The sequence below is a fragment of the Pygoscelis adeliae genome, unplaced genomic scaffold (genome assembly GCF_000699105.1).
Source record: "Pygoscelis adeliae isolate BGI_AS28 unplaced genomic scaffold, ASM69910v1 Scaffold108, whole genome shotgun sequence".
NCBI classification, from domain to species: Eukaryota; Metazoa; Chordata; class Aves; order Sphenisciformes; family Spheniscidae; genus Pygoscelis; species Pygoscelis adeliae.
Window position 1 is genome coordinate 3,219,990 of NW_008825498.1, and position 19,970 is coordinate 3,239,959.

Here is a 19,970-nt window from a genome sequence, read left to right on the forward strand (position 1 = left end):
GACACCTAAATGAAATAGTCCTGTTCTAAAACGCAGGCAGCAATACATGCTCTGTATTGACTGACACCTCTCATTTCACCTAGCATCATGCAATGTCTACACCCCCCTCCCAGCGCAACAAAAATTAAACTAGTGTCCTGCCTGTCATACTTCTGGACAATATTTAAGTTAATAACGAAGAAAGCTTTCCACAAAAAAAAGCTAACTTCCACAGCCACAGAATCTTACCAAAGATCATTACATTATATCTCAGTTGTCCTATTCCATACAAGGGCTGAGAAGGCACGGAACATGTGCTTCATACAACCAGCAACACGACACGAGATCACTGCATTATCCTCCATATCAGCTGGCTGGTTCCACTCCAGTAGCTATTCTATTTCTCTAGGATTGTCACCTCCACAACTTTAATTTGGATGACACATTTGTGACTTTGGTACAAACAGACCATCTGCAAGAAGAATTAACAAGCATGGTAAAGTCTGTATTTAATAAAAGTGTCTTTTCTAATTTCTCAATTGGATAACACCATGACATTAGCACTTGGTTTTTCTTGTTTTCGAAGAGTGTGCAAGACATCACATGAGAAATTATAGCATACCAGGCCCTGAAATTCAAAAGTTTAGACACAAGATGGTGCAAAACAAAGATGTAAACAAGCTTTAAAAGCCCAGAGCAGCACTGGCCTGCTATTAGGTGCTCAATTTCCTGGAAGCACTAATGAGCTGAAGGCAGCTGGCCAAGAATGCCCCACTTTGACGTCAGAAGTGATCAGAGCAGCACACTGAAATCTGGATATGATTCCAGAGCATAAGCCACCCTAAAACAGAGAGTGCCTCATACCTGCCCCTTCCCTTTGCCAGCACTGTTGCATATCTGAGCCCATGAGAAGACAGGTCACAGAATTAAGCCAAGTGAAAATTAATCATTATTTCCGGACTGGGTTAGCATGAATAAAGTAAACCCAGGACAGAACAATAAAGGAATTAAGTGTGGGTGCATGTGTGTTTCTGCACGCACAAACCTATATACATACAGCAACCAACCCCAGTAACACTCGTTTGGTGATTATTTAAAAAAAAAAAAAGTTAGCTGCTCTCCTGTTCACTTAACTCTCAGTTATCAAAAAATGGCATCTGCTTAGTGACCAGTCATGCCCATATTACATAAACACCAAAGATCAGGCTTAGTCCTTTGGCCTGTTCCAGAAACACTGTCATGGTTTAACCCCAGTAGGCAGCTGAGCCCCACACAGCTGCTCACTCACTCCCCGTCCCCTGCCCCCCCCATGAGATGGGGGAGAGAATTGGAAAAGTAGAAGTGAGAAAATTCACGGGTTGAGATAAAGACAGTTTAATAGGTAAAGCAAAAGCCACACACGCAAGCAAAGCAAAACAAGGAATTCATTCACTACTTCCCATCGGCAGGCAGGTGTTCAGCCATCCCCAGGAAAGCAGGGCTCCATCACGCATAACAGTTACTTGGGAAGACAAACACCATCACTCCAAACATGCCCCCCTTCCTTCTTCTTCCCCCAGCTTTATATGCTGAGCATGATGTCATATGGTGTGGAATATCCCTTTGGTCAGCTGGGGTCAGCTGTCCTGGCTGTGTCCCCTCCCAACTTCTCGTGCACCCCCAGCCTACTCACTAGCAAGGCAGTCTGAGAAACAAGAAAGGCCTTGACACTGTGCAAGCACTGTTCAGCAATACCTAACTAAAACACCCCTGTGTTATCAACACTGTTTTCATCACAAACCCAAAACATAGCACCATACAATCTCCTATGAAGAAAATTAACGCTATCCTAGCAAAACCCAGTATAAACACAAAATAAAAAGTTAGAAGACAGAGGTATCTGAGAAAGAGCAATAGTTGTATGTTGCTCACTTAAGAGGACTAGCGTACCTAAACAATAAGCACATATAAAACCACAAATCAGTTCATTTTTTCCTTCTGGTGAGCCCTTAAGGTTTGGAAGCATTTCACTCACTGTAAAAATTAATTAAAAAAAAAGACATCAGCGTGTGCTAGCAATTTCCCGTAATGATAGAGGTGTGAGAGAAACACACTTCATCTAATGTTCCTGAATGCACTTACACACGCCGCATTTATCGACAAGAAGGTTAACTGCCTTTGTCTCCACCATCAGACATCACTAGAATCCACATCATTTACATCAAGGGTTCAGTGGGGGAGACTCTATGCCCAAACCAGAGTGCACCACAAGAAGTTAACTTCTGCTGTCTCAGATGCTAAGCCTATGACAAGGCAAAAAGAACGGCCCACCCACACAAGGAAATAATTTTTTAACTAGTATTTATGTAAAATGGATCACAGTTTATGATAGTCTTCAGAGATAGAAATGGAATTCTTGAAGATGCAAAATACCTGCAGTCGGAGAGTTTGCATGGTGAGACTTTTTGGGCAGGTTGAAGATTTGTTCACCGGGATCTGGTGGGGGAAGAGCATCTTGGCCTTGTCGAGCTTCCACAGGATCATACTCCTTCCCATCATAGTTAGCATCAAAGAACTTCTTAAACCACTGAATGAAATCTAAGTTGTCTTGGAAGCGCCCTTTGACCAGTTTTTCCACGGGAATTACCTGAAAGGTAGAATAAAGGCTCCAATAGTATAGCACTGCCATTTTTAAATAAAAACATTTACATATACACACTTATTTGAAAAAATCTACTAACTGTATCAGCCTATATTCCTCTGCCATTGTTTTCTTTCTAAAAGAAAGGAAATTATGGTAGATCTGGAAGTGCTCTTAATAAGAAATAAAACCAAAATAAAACAAAGACCCAGCCTTCGAAGTGGCTATACGGTGGGTGTATGTAAGCCATATATATATATTGGTGGGTGTATGTATATATATACGGTGGGCGTATGTAAGCCATATATTATAACTGCTCTTCCACAGAGTTACTCCTTTCTTATTGCAGTGATAGCCACGATGAATGAAGCTGTTCTGGGAGTAACACTATATTCAACTAACTAGGGATTTCTGTTTTTAGTGGACATGCTACAGTTGGGTATACTAAAAATGAACAGTTCTTCAAAAGGTCCAGAGGGGAGTTTCTTGCTCTCCGTCCTACTGTTTGAACTACAAAAAACCCAGCAGCTTTTCCAAGACGTGCTGAAGTTCAAACCAACCTACATTTTGGTAGTACATGTTCATCATATGAACTAACCCTGAGGTTTTAACCTTGTAATTTTTTTTCCATTCTATATATAGCTATACATAGAACAGTTCGTGGACATGCAGAAGTTGACTAAAATGCCTATGAAGTTTTAGGAAAACAAAAGAAAGGCTATAAGGATGTCTCCATACCCATATGCTGCAAAAATTTTCACAGAAATGAAGCCTTCAAAAGGTGCCTTGGGCCAATACTAGTGTAAGGAGGTGGTTCAGCATTGCTCTGCAGGAGGCTCAGCCTTCCCAGATGCTGTGGGCAGACAGGGACTACGAAGGGAATGCTGCAGAAGGAGGGCTGCCCTGCCTCTCTTAATTTGTGCAGCTGATTAAAGAGCCAAGTTAAATACATCTTAATGCCTCCTGAATGCATTCAGTTTTCAGCTGGAAAAAGGGTACCTAAAACCATTGCAATTTTCATTTCTTCAAGGTTAAGCCAACTGTGCAGGATTTTGTAAGTCTATGATACTCCTAGAAGGATTAATGTAGCATTTTGCATGTCCTTTCGGGTTGTTCCTTTTGTATCTTAATTCTGCATTAAGAAAGTATAGCAAGTTTGCTCCCTACAGAAAAATTGACGAATGTTTATTAGGGTTTCCAACATTTCACTAACAAGTTGCACTGTAAATAGAAGCATCCACAGCATTTCAGGAAATAATGAGGGTTTTCCACTGCTTTAAAAAAGTCTTACAGGACTCTCTATTAAGACTGTTTAAATTTCAGAATAAGGCAACACTAAAAGCCAGAGCAGAACCTTAAAAGGATATACCGGTAGTACATCTGTGTAAAACTAAAAGTATGACAACATAACTTTCATTATTCATTTTTATCAACACAGTAGTTTATACTGGTGAGCCCGTCAAACACACATTCAAGCATAAACTAGTACCTTATGGCTGAGCAAGCCATTTTCTAAGAGCCCTCCATTCTTAACTTTACAAGATCACATGTGCTGGCCAGCCTATCAAATAATTGGATAAATTATTCCAGCTCTTGAATACTTAAAATTCCTTAAACCCCATTTTGGACAAGAAGCATGGAATGCTTATAAGAACAGCATATTTCCACGTTATTTGGTTGGAAATTCAGGTCACCAGTAATTTTACTGTATCTAAAATTAAGGTTCACTGATGGCAAGGAATTTCCAACACATGGTATTTTATCAAAAGGATCTCTATATTAAGATATAATGAGTTAGGCTGCACAATTCCTCAGTGGACACATGGACTCAATTTTCACTTTGTACCTAAGTGGAGCATGCCAAATTTCTTCATTCATGCCTAAATACCCTTTTCAGATAATGAAAGGTCAAGAAGACTGTTTTCACATACAACTTGTACTCCAGTTCTCGGTCCAAAAGTTGAAGAAGTGGACTTTAAGTATTTTGAAGTTTATTTCCCCTATTTTTTTGACTTCACCCAGTTTATACAACTTTTGAAACTTGTAGTGATTGAAATACAAACACAGAATGCCTACCTTATCCACATTCATTCTTTTAAATGATGCTTGCAGAAGTTTGAAGTTGTGAATGTATTCATGCTCCAGCTTTGCTTGAAACTTTACTTTCTTCAAGCTAATGCACCCTGGGAACAACATGTCCATGAACTGGCAGTAAGCTGCTCCTATAACAAGAGAATGCATTGACATTAATCCAGATGCACCCAGCTAAGACCAAATGGCGTTTAATGTCATTAGCAGAAAGCATGAGCAGAAAGCAACCGTGCTGAGTAAGACCCTGCTGTAATTCAACCTAACGCTATGCACCCAAGATCTACTTGTATAATGTACACTGAAGAGTGTGACATATTAATGTGGGGTTTTTTCTGTTCAGTCTGGATGCACGACGCACTGCTGTGTAGCATCTGAAGAACTACCATGACTAATGCCAAGTAAATCTTTCTTCTGTTTAAAACTGATGTTCTTAGAGTCCCTATACACAGTAGGACTGTCCATACAGTGGGAAGATCACAGTCAAAATGGAAACCTCTTAATAAGCTCCCTCAATCCTCACAGCCCCCTGAATTCAGCCAAGCCAAGATCCTCTTTCTTCTGGCACTTGTAGCCGAATGCCAATCAAGTCCAAGGCAATCATTTAAGATTCTATCGAACCACGATTTTAAAAAAATAAGTTGTAAAGCTCCAGCTTGTTAAAACATACTAGCCAGTTCCCACCCCTCCAAAACAAACATCTTTACTGATTTTCATCTCCTGAGAAAAGCATTTAAATAAGCAGACTTTAGCATAGTCCACCCATAGATTTCAGAAGCTGGCCTGCCAGCTTTAGTTCTCACTCAAAACAATAAGGTTTAAGTTCAACTTTGAGGGCTATCTGAACTTACATATTAGTAGGTAGGGGTGTGTGCGCCTGTGTGTGTGTATAACTAATCCAGCACAGAGCTGCAAGTATATGGAAAATTTTCTAAACAGTGTGTTGAGTACACCTAACAGGGATAGCCTTTTCTTGTATGCAGGGATCTTCCTCCTACAACATCATGTCACTGTCATTTGCAAAATAAGTCTTTACTGTTGACGCACTCAGGTGTTTAGAAATTAAGTCTGAAAATGAGGAAATCAGAGGAAAACCAATTTCAGTTCTTCTTTAGAAGAGAGTTTTCTACAAAATGCTTTACACTCAGCAAAGATTTAGTGAAGTCCATTTCTGGAGCAGAGAGCTGTAGAGTGTGCAGCCCCTGCACTTGAGCATACAGGGCAGGGAAGTGATCGCCCGATTACTCATGACAAGTTCAATTGAACTTCCACAAAAAGGACTTTTGTGCATTTAGTGCAGATCAGTTTTGACAAACAAGTGTCCAGATCTCACCTAACAGTTCAACGCAGTATCAACAACAATGATTTTTATCAAAAAATAATTCTGCTGAGTGCTCATACAGAAACCAAATTAACAGAGCACATACCTGGCTTGCCCAGTTTTACAGGAGGGGCAACAATAACTTAAAGTTTAAGACATTTTTCTCCATGGGTATACGCCTGTGTTTTGACAGGACCATCGTTACGCATGAGATAGTTCTCATTCTCTGTATCCACTCAACCATCACATGAAGGGTTACAGAGCTCATAACTTCCCAAAAAGAGAAGCAGAGTTTAAGAGTGCAGTCCAAAAAAATTTCCCAAAATACTGATACAAGTTTTGCTAAGGGGCTTACCAAGATCAAACTTTAGTACTGAAAACCACCGTCATTTTTTGAAAAATTCTCTTCATGTTGCCTAGCTTTGTGGGGGAAAACTGTTATAAAAAAAAAAAAAACCTGATTTTCCAAGGACACCTTGTGCTTAGCTGTTTGCAATGGTTTTGATATGATTAGGAATCAAAGTAAAATATTCCCTAAAGGAAAAGGAGCCTTTTGGCAAGTTACAAACATCAGATGACAAATTTGCATCTTCTTATAGAAACCTATATAAACACAATTAGTTATTCAAAACTCATCCTTAGCAAGAGAACTGGTAAATATGTGGCAACAGGAAAAAATGACGTTACAATTAAAAGCATGGATATACAGATAATGCATGGCTTGACTACATTTATTACTGTTTAATTTCATGCAAAAGGATTATTATGCAACCATTTCATGTTATAAATTGGATTTGTTCCTAATTCTGTCCTTTCATCCTCCCCATACCCCAATTATAAGCTTTACTCTGATATCTAAGTAATTGCCTGGAGGCCTTGAAAATGCACCGCGCAACCTTTCATCTAGATCCTTTTAGAAAACTAGAAACCCAAAGTGTTCACATGAGATTTTCTCCTTCTGCTGGTAATGCAAATTCCTTCTGCATGCCTTTAGATAGAGTCTTACTATGTTTAAGACGCTAGGTACGGTATTTCCTCGTGTTTCCTTCCCATCAGGCTGGCAGTTGTTTCTGTGCTTTTGCCAGCCAGGAGGTGGTCCTGGGTCTGCACGACACTTGAGGGCAGAAAACACTGGACTACATCCACATGACAGCACGAGCCTGGTCTCTGATACACCACCGAAGCCAGCTGCCAGGCCGTTTCCCCAACAGGAGGATTTTATTACATCGGCAAACATAATTCATTAAAATGCTCTTTCCTGAAGTACAGAGCCAACATACAAACATGGACTGAACTAAACACTGCAAACTACAAAGAGAGAAAACTCTTCTCGACTCCCAAAAGGCAGAGACCTGCCTACCACAGCAACAGGAGAAAGTAGAAATATCATTACAGTCAACTGGGACTACCTGATTTTGGACATCGAGGTTATGTACATATTTAATATTATATGGGTATTTATTTATAATTTAAAATGTTACCGCCTAAAGCTTGTAGCTGTCACATTGCATTCGAATGCCAAACGAATGGGAACGCTATTTTCTACGCTGCCCATTGCTGAGATTTCCTGGAAGCAGCAGAAAGAGCAGCCCTACTTAAGTCACGCAAGATTGCAATGCCTGTACCTCACAGCCACAGCATATAGACACGTGGTCCTCTGCATACTGGACAGCACTTTAGGTCTATTCAACTTACTTATACAATTGATGCTTCAATGGGGGTGCATGGGAAAGGAATATTTTTAACAGAACATAAAGAAAATGGCAGTAGAGATAATGACATCATGACTTGTGACACACCTCTTGCATAATTTACATGAACAATAGAATTTTTATGCCATTATATTTTATTCAAGATTTTAAAAGTTCCTTACATTTTCTGCAAAAAACCCTGAATACCAACACCCAGCCACCCCACCCCCAAACCTAACAAATCTATACACAGGAGTTGAAAGCATACTACCTGTCCAGAATGCCTCTCACAATAAATCCGTCTCGATGACCAAAAAACTTTTATATGCATGAAAACATGCACATACACACACACACAGACAAACAGAAATAATTTGAAATCTACTGAAATGAAAGATGAAAACTACAGCTGGTAGCACTGCAGAAGAGGGATCAATGTTAAAAAGCTCTTATCCTGTATCAGCTAACAAGCAATTTAGAATCACCGGCCAAAAGTCCTTTCGTGTATCTGATCTAGAATATTGATGCAGCCATTAGTTACAGAAGATATTCACAGGCCAGACTCCAAAACCAACCCGCCAACACGTCTGTGCTGGATTACACCCCCAGCAGCCGCTACTTTTGGCCCGATGAGGGAGTGAGCAGAAAGAGCCCAGCAGCATGACCGAGTTTGCAGGTGGTTTGCTGGGCTTCCCACAGCGGGCTCAGGGGCAGAGCAGGCAGCAAGGGCCAGCGAGGGGGCTGCACCCACGGGGCTGGGCAGGCAGGCGGCTGCCAGAGGAGGGGAAGGGCTGCGGGGGCAGAGTTAAGACACAAAAGGACAAACCAAGAATTGAAAAGGTGGTTGTTTAAAGCTATTACAGTTGAAGAGTTTTGCCACATGCAGTGGTAAAGCTGGAAGCTTCTACCCAATCTATAAAATCACAACATTTTCACAGCGTTTTCAGAGTTGTAGATAATCTTTCGCTAGTCCCCCTTGCAGTAAACAACGCTGAACTCATTCTAGCTTTTGTCTTATACTTTTCTTTCCCTGCTTCTACGTTTCCTTCCCAGACTGTCCATACTGACTTACAGTTTGCTCTGAAGCATATGCACTCTGCGTCATTACAGATTTTCAGTTTTTTTCTTCCTTTCTCCTCTTCCGTCTGGAGGTTGATGAATCAAAAAAGCAAACAAGTATTTTCTTAATAATCAAAGGTACTCCTGCTTCTGACTATTTAAAGCACAAGGAAATTAAAGGAGATAACAATGAAAACAAAAGAATAGTGTTTTCCTGCAAGTTCTTACTGCTTGGTAAACCTCCTAGACTTTAGCTGGAGAGCAAGATTGGATCCTTGGTATTTTTGGCATTTATGTATATATATATTTATAAAGGAAATTGTAAATACTATTTGCAAACTAACTTCTTTAAATATACTATATTTAGTACCTCATATACTAATAAAGTATTTAGCAGAAATACTATAATATAAGCTCAGGTATGCCCAAGTTAGTATTTGTCCCCTATAGGAGGAGTCAGGTCAATCCTTCACATCAAATGTCAGAAGACTCTGTCCCTCCCCGTTCATCCCTGCAGTGTATGGGAGCAAGATCCCAGAAAGTCACATAAAACCACACCAGCCAACATGGGAACACAAAGGGCCCATGAAAAGACAGGGCTTGTCTGTGTGTGGGGCTGCTTTATTTTTTGTTCTGGTGTCCAAACCACAGCAAAAGGAGCTAAGTGCTACACTAGAAATTTCTTATAAATGCTAAGTAAGAATTTTGTTCTAAAATGGCATGCAGTTCAAGTTTAAACCTTTTAACCAGGCCTCCGGTTTGATTTTCACATACTCATTTTTGAAAAAACCCATTTGGGAAAAAGTCTGACCATACCTTTTTCTGTAATTCAAATTTTTTGTTTGTTTGCTTTAAGGAAATTTTTTTCAGATAATCTAAACACGTATATCCAGTCACATTGGATACAAATTCCTTCAAATTATTCATTCCCTCCACAGCTGCAACAACCTGACCACGCGTTTGGAAAATACGGGATGATTTGTATGCATATTAGTCATCAGCACTTCAGTTCACTAGAGCGATGGTTGCTAACACTGATGGGAAACTGCACACACCTGGTATTTCTGTTGCTGGGACAACAACAACAAAAAAAGCAGCAACTTACGAGGAGCATGCGTGACCTAATAGTTTTGATAAGAATGGGGAAAAAAACCGCGAAGGCCAGCAATCATTGTTTACAGTACATCAGCACTTGGGGCTTGTCTTTTACCGCAGGCTTCCCAGAATTGCTTCCGTGGGAGTGATGTTAAGATAGGTTTTTGACTTAGATATCATAGTATAGATTTTCATTTAGATTTCAGATACGGGTGTTCTGTTATGCCACTCAAGGTTTTTTTAAACTGGGCATGCCTGTGACCATAAAGTTGTGTTACATATAGCCACATGTTTAAGAAATAGCACAATTCATGTTGAGCACTCCATTGGAGACCAGAGTCTTCAAATTCCTATTTGCATTTCCAGCAGCACCTATACGACATAGGATATAGGTCAACACAATTCTATTTCTCCAATTAAAAAAAACAACCCCGATTTAAGAGGTTTCAGCCCATTTCCTGGTGAACGTTCAAAGCCCACATCAATTTACTGCCTGCTTGGTTGTAGAGAAGCAATCGCTCATGGGGCTCTGCATCAATGAAGCCCTTCTGGCCTGAGCTTCACCCCTCCCAGCAACAGTCTTGGGAGGGCACTTAAAAAAAAAAAAAATAAAATTGATGCAGATCAGAGTGCATAATGGTACTCCTGCACATAGTTGCATGAGCACAGCTGCCTCAATGAGGACAGAGTGAGTGCCTGCATACAGATGGGAGCTTCTGAAAGCAACGCTGCCACCACAGAGAACAGCCTACAGCACTACGTACCTCCTACAACCTTACCGATGGTCATTGAGATACAGGTGTCTAACTGACATCTGCTTCAGAAAGTCCTATTCCACACAGGTGGGGCATTTGTATGACATAATCCAGAATATCCACTTACTTTAAATAATGCGTGTGGAAGGGAGCTTCCCCCTGTGTTAACTTGTATTTTCTTTTTCTTAAATATGTAAATTGTTAAGCTGCTCATAAATTATACACAGCAGAGTTTTTAATACTTAATTTTTAGCAATAATTTATTTTGGAATTCATTCCCATTTTTAATGGGAAGATCAGAACAATTTCAGAAAGCACAGTTCCCATTTAACTTAAAATAGCTGTGTAACTCATCATGCCAAAAAAAAAGTAGCACACAAAATCTAACAAGCTCTTTCAAAAGGGGGGAGATCAAGCAACTGACTGCAAGTGAGCGCTATGAATAATTAAATAATAATTTAAAAAAGTAAAAACCTTGTTTAAGTTCTATTCCTCCTGAATTCGAATTGAATTACATTTAAAAAAATATCATTGGCTGAAGATCTCGCGATACTGCTTTGCAAGCTTCCTCAGAAAGTTTTGGAAATGATCTTAAATCCAATCATTAACATCCATTGTATCCCTCTAATCCTAAACATCATATGGAAGACATTAGAGAGTCATTGCCACTAAGCATCCTCTGTGCTGCATGACCTCAGGACAACATGCCAGTTCCTTGAAACATGGCTTGGTTACAGAGTGCAAATGGGATCAAGCCATGTTTTAATCATGTTTCCAAGTTGCTCTAGAGACCCAGCCTTTGCAAGGCTGCAAACTGGAAAAACACCAAAACCACGGATGTCGAAACACGCTTCAGCTTCAACAGGCACTAGCACACCGGGTTGTACAGAAATCATGCTGGCACCAAATGCTCCAACAGGGTCCTATAATGCAGATTTTAGTAATACACGTGTAGGAAGTTATGGGTTAATATAGGCACCGCGCAAAATACACCTTCTGAGACATGAAAAAACAAATCCTATGCAGCTAAGCCACAGAACATGCCCCGTTTGCATGTATATATACACGACATGCAGAAGAAAAAGCCCTTCTCACCATCTCTCTGTCTGGCCAGTACCCTTCTTCTCCAGTCACCTCAGCCCTGCTCGGAAAGATCTTTGCTGCGTGCAGGAGAGAAGAGCTGGCTCTCACAGGGCACTGCTCGGGAGGCAGCGTGCCTGGCACGCCGCTCCCTGCTGCTACCGAGGGGCCTGAGGCTGGGTGGTGCCGGAGGCACGACGGCCGCCTTGCAAACAAATGCTGCCAGGCCGAGGGGCGGGTGATGAGCCCCACGGCGCAGAGCCCCAGCGCGCAGTCCCTGGAAGCAGAACACCTCGGACACCCTCCACAAGCCAGGAATGACCCTCCTCCCTGGCACAGCACTGGTCGCGAGGGACAACAGCCAGCAGAGGCTGTGACGGAGCTCTCCCCCAAGTCCCGAGCCAAAGAGGCAACACAAGTCAAACACAGAACAACATTTGCCCTATCGTCACACTGCCTGCCTTCCTCTGAGATCAGGTCAGTGGAGTACCAACAAAATGTATGTATAAAGGGACTATATATTTTCACAGGAGGAACGCCAGCAGAGATGTGGTACTAGCTACAGCAGTCACCACATGAAAAATTCCCTGCAGCAACACCCAGGGTATCTGCAGAGAAAGCATCACAGTCCAAAATTTGAAAACGCCAAACCACATGCTCTCTTTATAATATGGTCATTTATTAAAAGCAAGGAAGAAAACCAAAAACAAACACCCCACATTTAATCCTTGATCCTTGCATAGAAATCCTGAAAGACAGAAGGTCTGTATGCACTGGAGGCCAGAGAATTTGCAAGTTTATAATTCTACTGAGAATTTTCAAATGTGTGTGTGTGTGGAAGAGATTCTGTATCTCCTTAACCTCAAAGGATCACACAAGCATACCTAAGCCAGAAATTATACCTCACTTCAGGCTGCATTTTCCTTTCTATATACATTTACCATTTCTACCTTCCTTGCTCATAATTTATATAGCTTGTACACTTTGTGTTGTTTCTTTTTAATTCATATGCAAGCCGTCTATAGTCTCCTGCCTGAATCTTATTTTGAATATACTCTCATGTAGCAACCAAACACTCATGAAAAGCCCTGTAACACGTTCACTTGGTATTCCCTATAGATGAAAAACAGCCTTAGTAAAGAAAATTCAGTTATAAGCTGTTTAGTCAGAATTCTTTTTAAGAAGCCGCTGTGTATTCATTACAAAAAAGCATGACTCCTAAGAAACAACTAGTGTCATAATTCATTTGAAACTCCTATTCCCCAAGCCTATGGGTGTTGCACATGGGATCCTACTACATTAAATCCACTCAGTTGTTCTCTATTATTTTTCATTCATGTATCAAATTGAATGCTCTCAAGTCTAATGCCCATCTAAAGGCAATGCACTATGCCTTCAATTAAAACCATGGATTATAAATTTCATTCAGGTTAACAACCTTGCAGGAAGTAAAACCTGGAGACCAAAAACTGACACTCACCTAAAGCGAAGAGAATTGTATTGCTTTGAGATGCTCAAAGAGATTTTATCTCTTGAGTTGTCAAGACTAAACTACCAGAGGAGCTGCAGACTAAATTTAGACTCTCCAGGGCTGCATCCATCCATAACCTGGCCTTTTTGGCACATCACTACTACAGCAGGCATTCAGAAAGCTCAGGGGACACTGCACTTTGCTCGGCCTACTTAGCAGAGACAAAAACACATCTAAGACTCCCAAAGAATACAAATACTTTATGACTAAGCCAGCCTCTTCCTTTGCCGCTCCTCATCCTAGCAGCTCCGTTCCTCTAACTGGCAACTAGGGAATAGGCTGGTATTGCTACAGCATGTGTATTATCAAAGATACTTCTCCACGGCAATGAGAAAAAGAAGGTCTGATTGCTTTTTCTGTCTTTATTCCAAACTGTCACGTTAAGCTTTAGGTATGCTCTGAATAAAGCCTTTAGTAAAGGCAGAATGTCACATTATTCCTTCTTGCTTAAGCTCAGAATGTCCAAAATTACTGCTAGGTTGGCTGCAAAACATGGGCACCCATGAGGTCTCAACAGTCAGGTACTGAACACGAGTGTATGCCACATCTAGGTAGCTCACGCCTCCTAAAAGTAATGCCTTCAAGCTTTTCATTCAGACTTAGCATTCCCCCTCCCTTCCTCCCCCACTTTTTTTGGCCTTGCATTTAGTTTTTTCTGGCCTTTCGATTGCTCCTTATTAACAAAAATGAACAAGAACTGAACAGTCATATAACAGCATGACAAATCTTAATGCTTTTTTCTCAAAAAGAAAATGCCCATACAATTTTATGGTAGGTTATAAACATTCAGTTACAGTGGCTCTGCAGCTCCCTGTTAATGCTGTGAAATGCTTCATAGTTGTAAAGAGTTTCCCACATATTCCTTCTCTTTGAAGTCCTGGAGAAATGCTCATATTTTATGGAAACTAACGTTAAGCTGCATGAATGCTGCCAATGCTTCAAGGAACATCAGCCAAAGGAACGCCAGAATGAATGAGTTAGATCGGCCGTTCTCAAACTACGGTCCATACCACGCTTGCTGGTGCTCTGCCTGTTAGTTGGCTGGTCATTTGTGCTACTGTTCCCCTAGTTTCCATCCTGTAAACTACACTAGAAGTACACTAAATAAACTATAAGTACATTAAATAAACTACTTGGGGTTTACACAGTAAACTATGTTAAATACAGAAAGATACCCAAAGCTTCTTGTCCATCTATCTTCAATCCCTACACATGCATGTCTTGCACGTTGGGGATGGACTATGCGGTCTCAAATGGAAAGGACCTAGTCCGTAAGACTACTATGCTCTAGTGTCTGCTAGCAGAGTTTAGATTCATCAGTTCAGAGAGTAAAGTCCTCCGGACCACAGGAAGGACTGCGCTAGAGTGTTTCTTCAGATAAGGAACTATTAAGGCCCCTTCTGGGATTGTAATGAGCATTAGCTCAAAAATAAGAATGTGTAAGTATCGAGCTTAACTATCAAACCAAATGGGGAAATTTAAGTTTACAGCTTTGACCTGTTAAGATATGAATGTAAAAGTATCTGGTAACGATAGCAATCGATACAATCCGGGAAGTTCTAAAGGAAGAAAAGATTTAATTTTATATGGGATGGAGTAAGAGCTCTAATGAGACAAGCCTTTTTCAGTTTTTCCCTTGTGGTGTGGCCCAAAATCCTGACTGGAGGTCACAGAAAAAGTTGTATAAGAAGCTGTGTAATGAAATGGGACAGTGGGTTTGTGACAATTTCCATGCTTTTCTCCTGCCTGCCCCACCCAGCTGAAGTCTCTCAATCTGATCTTCTTAAATATCTTTAACTCATTGTATTCTGCATAATTAACATTTTCTTAGATCACCTCTCCCTTATTTTGGGAAAGGGTTTTGGTTTTTTTTTTCTTTGTTTTTTTTTGTAAGCCCACATACATTTAACCTGATGGAGAATTCACTTCAAAAGCTTCCTTTCAACTGTTTATGAGTATATAAATAGCTATGCAGGAACAAGTCAATAACTTGTCTAGTTTGCTTCCTGTTTCAAACAATGGCAAACATTGGGTATTTTGGGATGAAAATGTCCATTCTATCTTTCTATCTCCTTATAAGTGTGTTTGCTTGTGTATACCTATATCTAGATCTCTATATATAGCTACACCCATATTTTCACACATGTGCACACTTCCTTATTATGTGATTATTTTCTTTATGTATAATTCACCAAAAGAATTCACTTAGGCTAACTTCCAGACATGTAAATATAACAGCTAAATATAACATTTCAATTTCAAGTTTAATAACTGTTAAAAAGGTTATTTCCCATGTTCTGTCTTTAGTTATTTAGTTTATATCAGTTACTTACATGCACTTTAACCTGCGCTTTTTCAACCTCAATTTTATAGTCATTGTGCAAGCCTGCAAGCATGCAAGCCTGCTTCTGCAGCTGAGATTTGTTTTTTAAATTTTGAAGAATAGGCTATCATCCTCCAAGGATTTTCTGTACCTTTCAGGGAACACCTCTGAGACAGAAAATTTACCCAGAATGGTAGGTAAATTCAAATATATGAATATAAAGACCCCATTTATGCATTTCAGCTAGACCAGTAAATAGCCGAATTGAAGAGCATTGTCTTCATAAGTAAGATATTCCCAGCATGTCAGTTGTCTGGAAGTAGCAATCTAAGTTAGATCTCCTCCAACACAAACATCTTCAAATTTAAAAATCACAGTAGGAAGTCAGAAAGAATCACTCCCCGGGGGCATCTGTATTCTCAGTGAAACATCAGCCTTTGTCTGTCATTTCTAGTCATTATCTAGTTACAGACTGTTGTTTAACATGTATCTTGTAGTTGCCACTCTGATTAACCAAAATGTCCAAAGATTCAAACCATTACCCTTTTTTTCAGGGCTCATTACCAAATTTACTTACAGCAAGAGTTCAGTTACATTTAAAGAGAAACAGGCATATTTTCTTGACAAACTTCTAAAGTCCTCACAGCAGCTAAAGGCTCATTTCCTCAAATACATGTTTTTCTTCACAGTCACACTTGTGGTCTTTTCCTGCAAACATCAGCAGGGATTTGAGGACCCTTACCAGGAAGGAAAAGGTGCTGGAGAATTTTTGTTCAATCGGGGTGTCGGTTCTCTATTTGTCTCTTTTTCAGCTATGTCCACTCTCCATTTGAAAAGATACCATCCCGGTAGCTTTACAACACAAAAGCTTATCACTGTATTCTTTTCTTGCTTAGTCAACCTTTTTATTACTTCTGTGTATCTTCTGCTACATTCGTCCCATTCACCTCTGCATTTGTTATGCTTTCTCAAGGCACCTTATCTTTCCATGATTAACATGAACGCAAAAACGCTTTCTTTACACATACATTAGTCCCTTTTCTCAGAGTAACTGTTTTATGTCAAAGTTAAAAGTTATCTATTTTCAACAAATCAGACTTTTAAAGTGGTTTTAAAATAAACATTTGTAGACCATACCACACTTTCTTACCTGAACAGAGTTGTTCAACTTTTGTGTAGTTTAAAGCTAATATATCATTAACCCATGCGATGATGTCATGTCTGCTCATAGTCTCTTGGGTTATAGAGGTAGAGTACACGTTGACCGCCATTCCCCAACTAGGAAAAAAAGGACAAAAAAAATTTTTTTTTGACATTTTGATAATTGTTTTCTAGATACAATGAATTTACACTTCTTAAAAACAAAAGAAGGAAAAGCTGCATCACTGCACAACCTTCTCTTATTTATTGAGAAGGGAGGCTTAATTTTTATTCTTTGATGATACATGACCTCCTCAACGTCCTCTTGGAATCTATGAACATATTTCTCTGGCTGTCATTGTGAACTTAAAGAACATACAAACCTACAGCACTATGCTTAATGCTAATAAGGTAGGAAAAAAAAGAATCAGACGTAGCCCAAAGATACGCAGACAGGATCAGAGACCTAGGATTTCGTCACATAGTGCTGCACAACATAGTGATCTGACATCTATCCATCAGTTTTTTTGCCACTGCAGGATGATCAGACTGCCTAAACCAGTATTTAATTTGCAGATAACTTCTAGAAGATGTAGCTGTTCTACTTATTCAACTTTCTTACTGGGACAGGGGCCTTTTGGATCATTAATTCAGTTCCTAACAGTCACAAAGTGAATACCAGATAATCTCTTTTATCAATTTACCAACCTCTATCCTGAAAGTAACTGAGACTTGCACTCCCAACCGTCTGGTTGGAAAGCTGCTGTGGAGCCTGATTCCTCTAAATTGTCAGGAACACTTCCTCTCAGCTTAAACCCATTTGATCTCCCACCAACATTATCCTCTAGCTCTAACAGCTTTTTCTTCACCAGAGCTGATTTCATAATGCATTAGGGACAGCACTCAGGAGTCTGTCCCAGTGCCCAGGTAGGCTAGATTAAACAAATCAATCCTCTGAGTCTCTTATAAAGTCAGACCTTCACTTACTGGTCATGCCAGCAGTCCTCCTTGAACACAGCCAGTTTCAGACCGTGTTCAGATAATGCTTCACCAAGACCTTGGAAAACGGCACTCTGTGCCGAAAATTTTCATAGCCACATCATCTTAAATAGATCCTTCTAGTTAGCTAAGGTCCCTTCCTGCAAGTAGGTCTAATTCACAGTAGCTTTTATCATCAGTCCCCAGGTGCATAGACTAGAAACACATACTACTCGATTTTATTCCCTGTTATTCTACACTAGTCACATCTTTCTGTTGCGTGACATTACCAAGAGAAAAAGACAAGCACATTCAAGTTTATCTCATCAATAGTTTCAAAGAGCAGAGTCAAGATCATTCATTAAAAGATTAAATAATGTTCCCAAGACTAGTGGACTTCAGGAAGTCCACTAGTAACAATCCAAGTACGAGGTGTCTCAGAAACGATCAAATAGTCAAAGTTGCACTATTATTCTTGGAAAGAAAGGGTTTGGTGGGGACTGCACACCTTTGTCTCTAGTGACACCTTGTAGCTAACAGTTAACTGGCTAGCTTTGGTGCCAGTCCTGCCACCTCAGCCTTGGACCTCAACCTTCTCCCTCAGTGAAAGAGAGCAGGATCTCCTCTGTGGGATTCGAGGTCTGCGTGGACTATTTCCATTGACAATTTGCAAAGATGTAACTGTTTGAAGCTTGATAGACGATTCTGCAGAGAACCCAAAGACTGCAGGTTAACTCCATCCATTTTTCAGGTGTGCTGGAGCAACCCAGATAAAAAGTGTAAAACACCCACCAGCATGAAACTTGACACAGTAACATATAAGTGTGTAAGTACATACAGCAGGGAATGTATTTTAAATACAAGATGACAAAGTCCATAATATAGGTCACCTTCTACAAAACAAATTTCACAAACACAGAAGATCATTCAAATTGTCCCCATCTACTGACATTAAGAGCCAAAACATAAAATCCCCAAGTTTGCCTGATGAGAAGGAAAAAAATTAAAGAAGAAAAGACAGACCAGTAAGAGAAAGCAGGCCCAAAAAATTCATGCTCCAATAGTCAGGCTACTACTGCCAGCAATTCATTCAGAACCAGGCTGCCCCTCTACCCACTTCTGTAGGTGCACCTCCGAAGTATGGAAGAAATCAGCCCGTCCTCAGTCTGTTCAGTTCTTCCTGCAGGCCCCCAGACAGCACAGCTAACTGTATGAGTGTAGCACTGTAGTCACTGTAACAGTTAGCAAAGGTTGTTTTCTTGGCACACACTAAGTGCTTGGATTGAACCGAGCGCTAGGAACAAAGTTTTAGAAATAGGGAGTGCCCTTTTACTCTTGAAACCACACCAGAATGGCTAACCATGAAAGCTTAGCTTCAACATCAGGATGGAAGGGATGGCGCACAGCACAAAGGCAAACAGCATTTTTGTTACTAATGGCATCTGAAGTTTAAACCGTCACTGTTAGCATGGTTTTTACTCTACTATTCCTAGCCTTTTTATATAGATAGGAAACTAACAGAAGGATACTACCACTGTCACTATTAAACTAACATGTTCAGTATTGTTTGTAAGATCACTTCAAGTAACAGCTTAATAGTGACTTAAATATTCACTTAAGATTCAGAATAGTGAGTTTAATATTAAACCAAGAGATCAATACGGTACAGTCCACTCACTTCTAAAGAAGCTAAAGATATTTAGATGCTAACATTTGAAAGGAAGCTACTCTGATCTGCAACTGCCACTACTTCATCCAAATTTTAATTGTCCTCTTGAGACCAGGCAGAACTCAGAACAACCATCAGCTACCAGTAGTGAAAGCAGCAAGTCTGCTCTGTTAAAAAGATCATGAAAATCCACATGCAGGAAGGCAGCAGAAATTCCCTCATCATCCTCTTCCAAAAGCAACTGCAAAGACAAATACCTATCCTTCTGCAAGCAACAGGAGAGCAAACAACCTCCTTTGCTGCAGTGCATGGGATGGAGAACTCTACTTCAGGAAACAGTGAGTAAATGAATAACCTTGAGTTTTACAACGATACCCTGAAGGATATCTGTAATATAACTTACGCTATGTCTGCAAATGAATCATGGTCTATGTGTCAAACGAAAGTTCAGGCTATTTGTTAGAGACAATAGCTTCACATTCGTACACGCAGATAAGCACGAGGGTCTATCGATACGATTTTAAACAAATTTATGCAAAATTAATCAGAATCTACATTAAAAAAAAAAAATCAACAACATGCCATTGCCATTTATTCTCAGTGACTTGTTAACATATGTCTGAATCTTCCACAGCCTCTTC

The 19,970-nt window shown here is 40.1% G+C and overlaps 1 protein-coding gene across 1 annotated transcript in view; it reads right to left on the reverse strand.

Annotated features, from left to right (window-relative positions):
* Window positions 1–19,970, reverse strand: part of MAPRE2 (microtubule-associated protein, RP/EB family, member 2) — a 75,026-nt gene that overhangs the window by 22,188 nt on the left and 32,868 nt on the right. The window contains exons 2-4 of the mRNA XM_009331404.1: window positions 16,693–16,820; window positions 4,676–4,821; window positions 2,392–2,605 (exon numbers count right to left, since the gene is read on the reverse strand). Coding sequence (XP_009329679.1) covers window positions 2,392–2,605; window positions 4,676–4,821; window positions 16,693–16,813 — 481 coding nt within the window. The 5' untranslated portion in view covers window positions 16,814–16,820. The remainder of the gene's footprint in view (window positions 1–2,391; window positions 2,606–4,675; window positions 4,822–16,692; window positions 16,821–19,970) is intronic.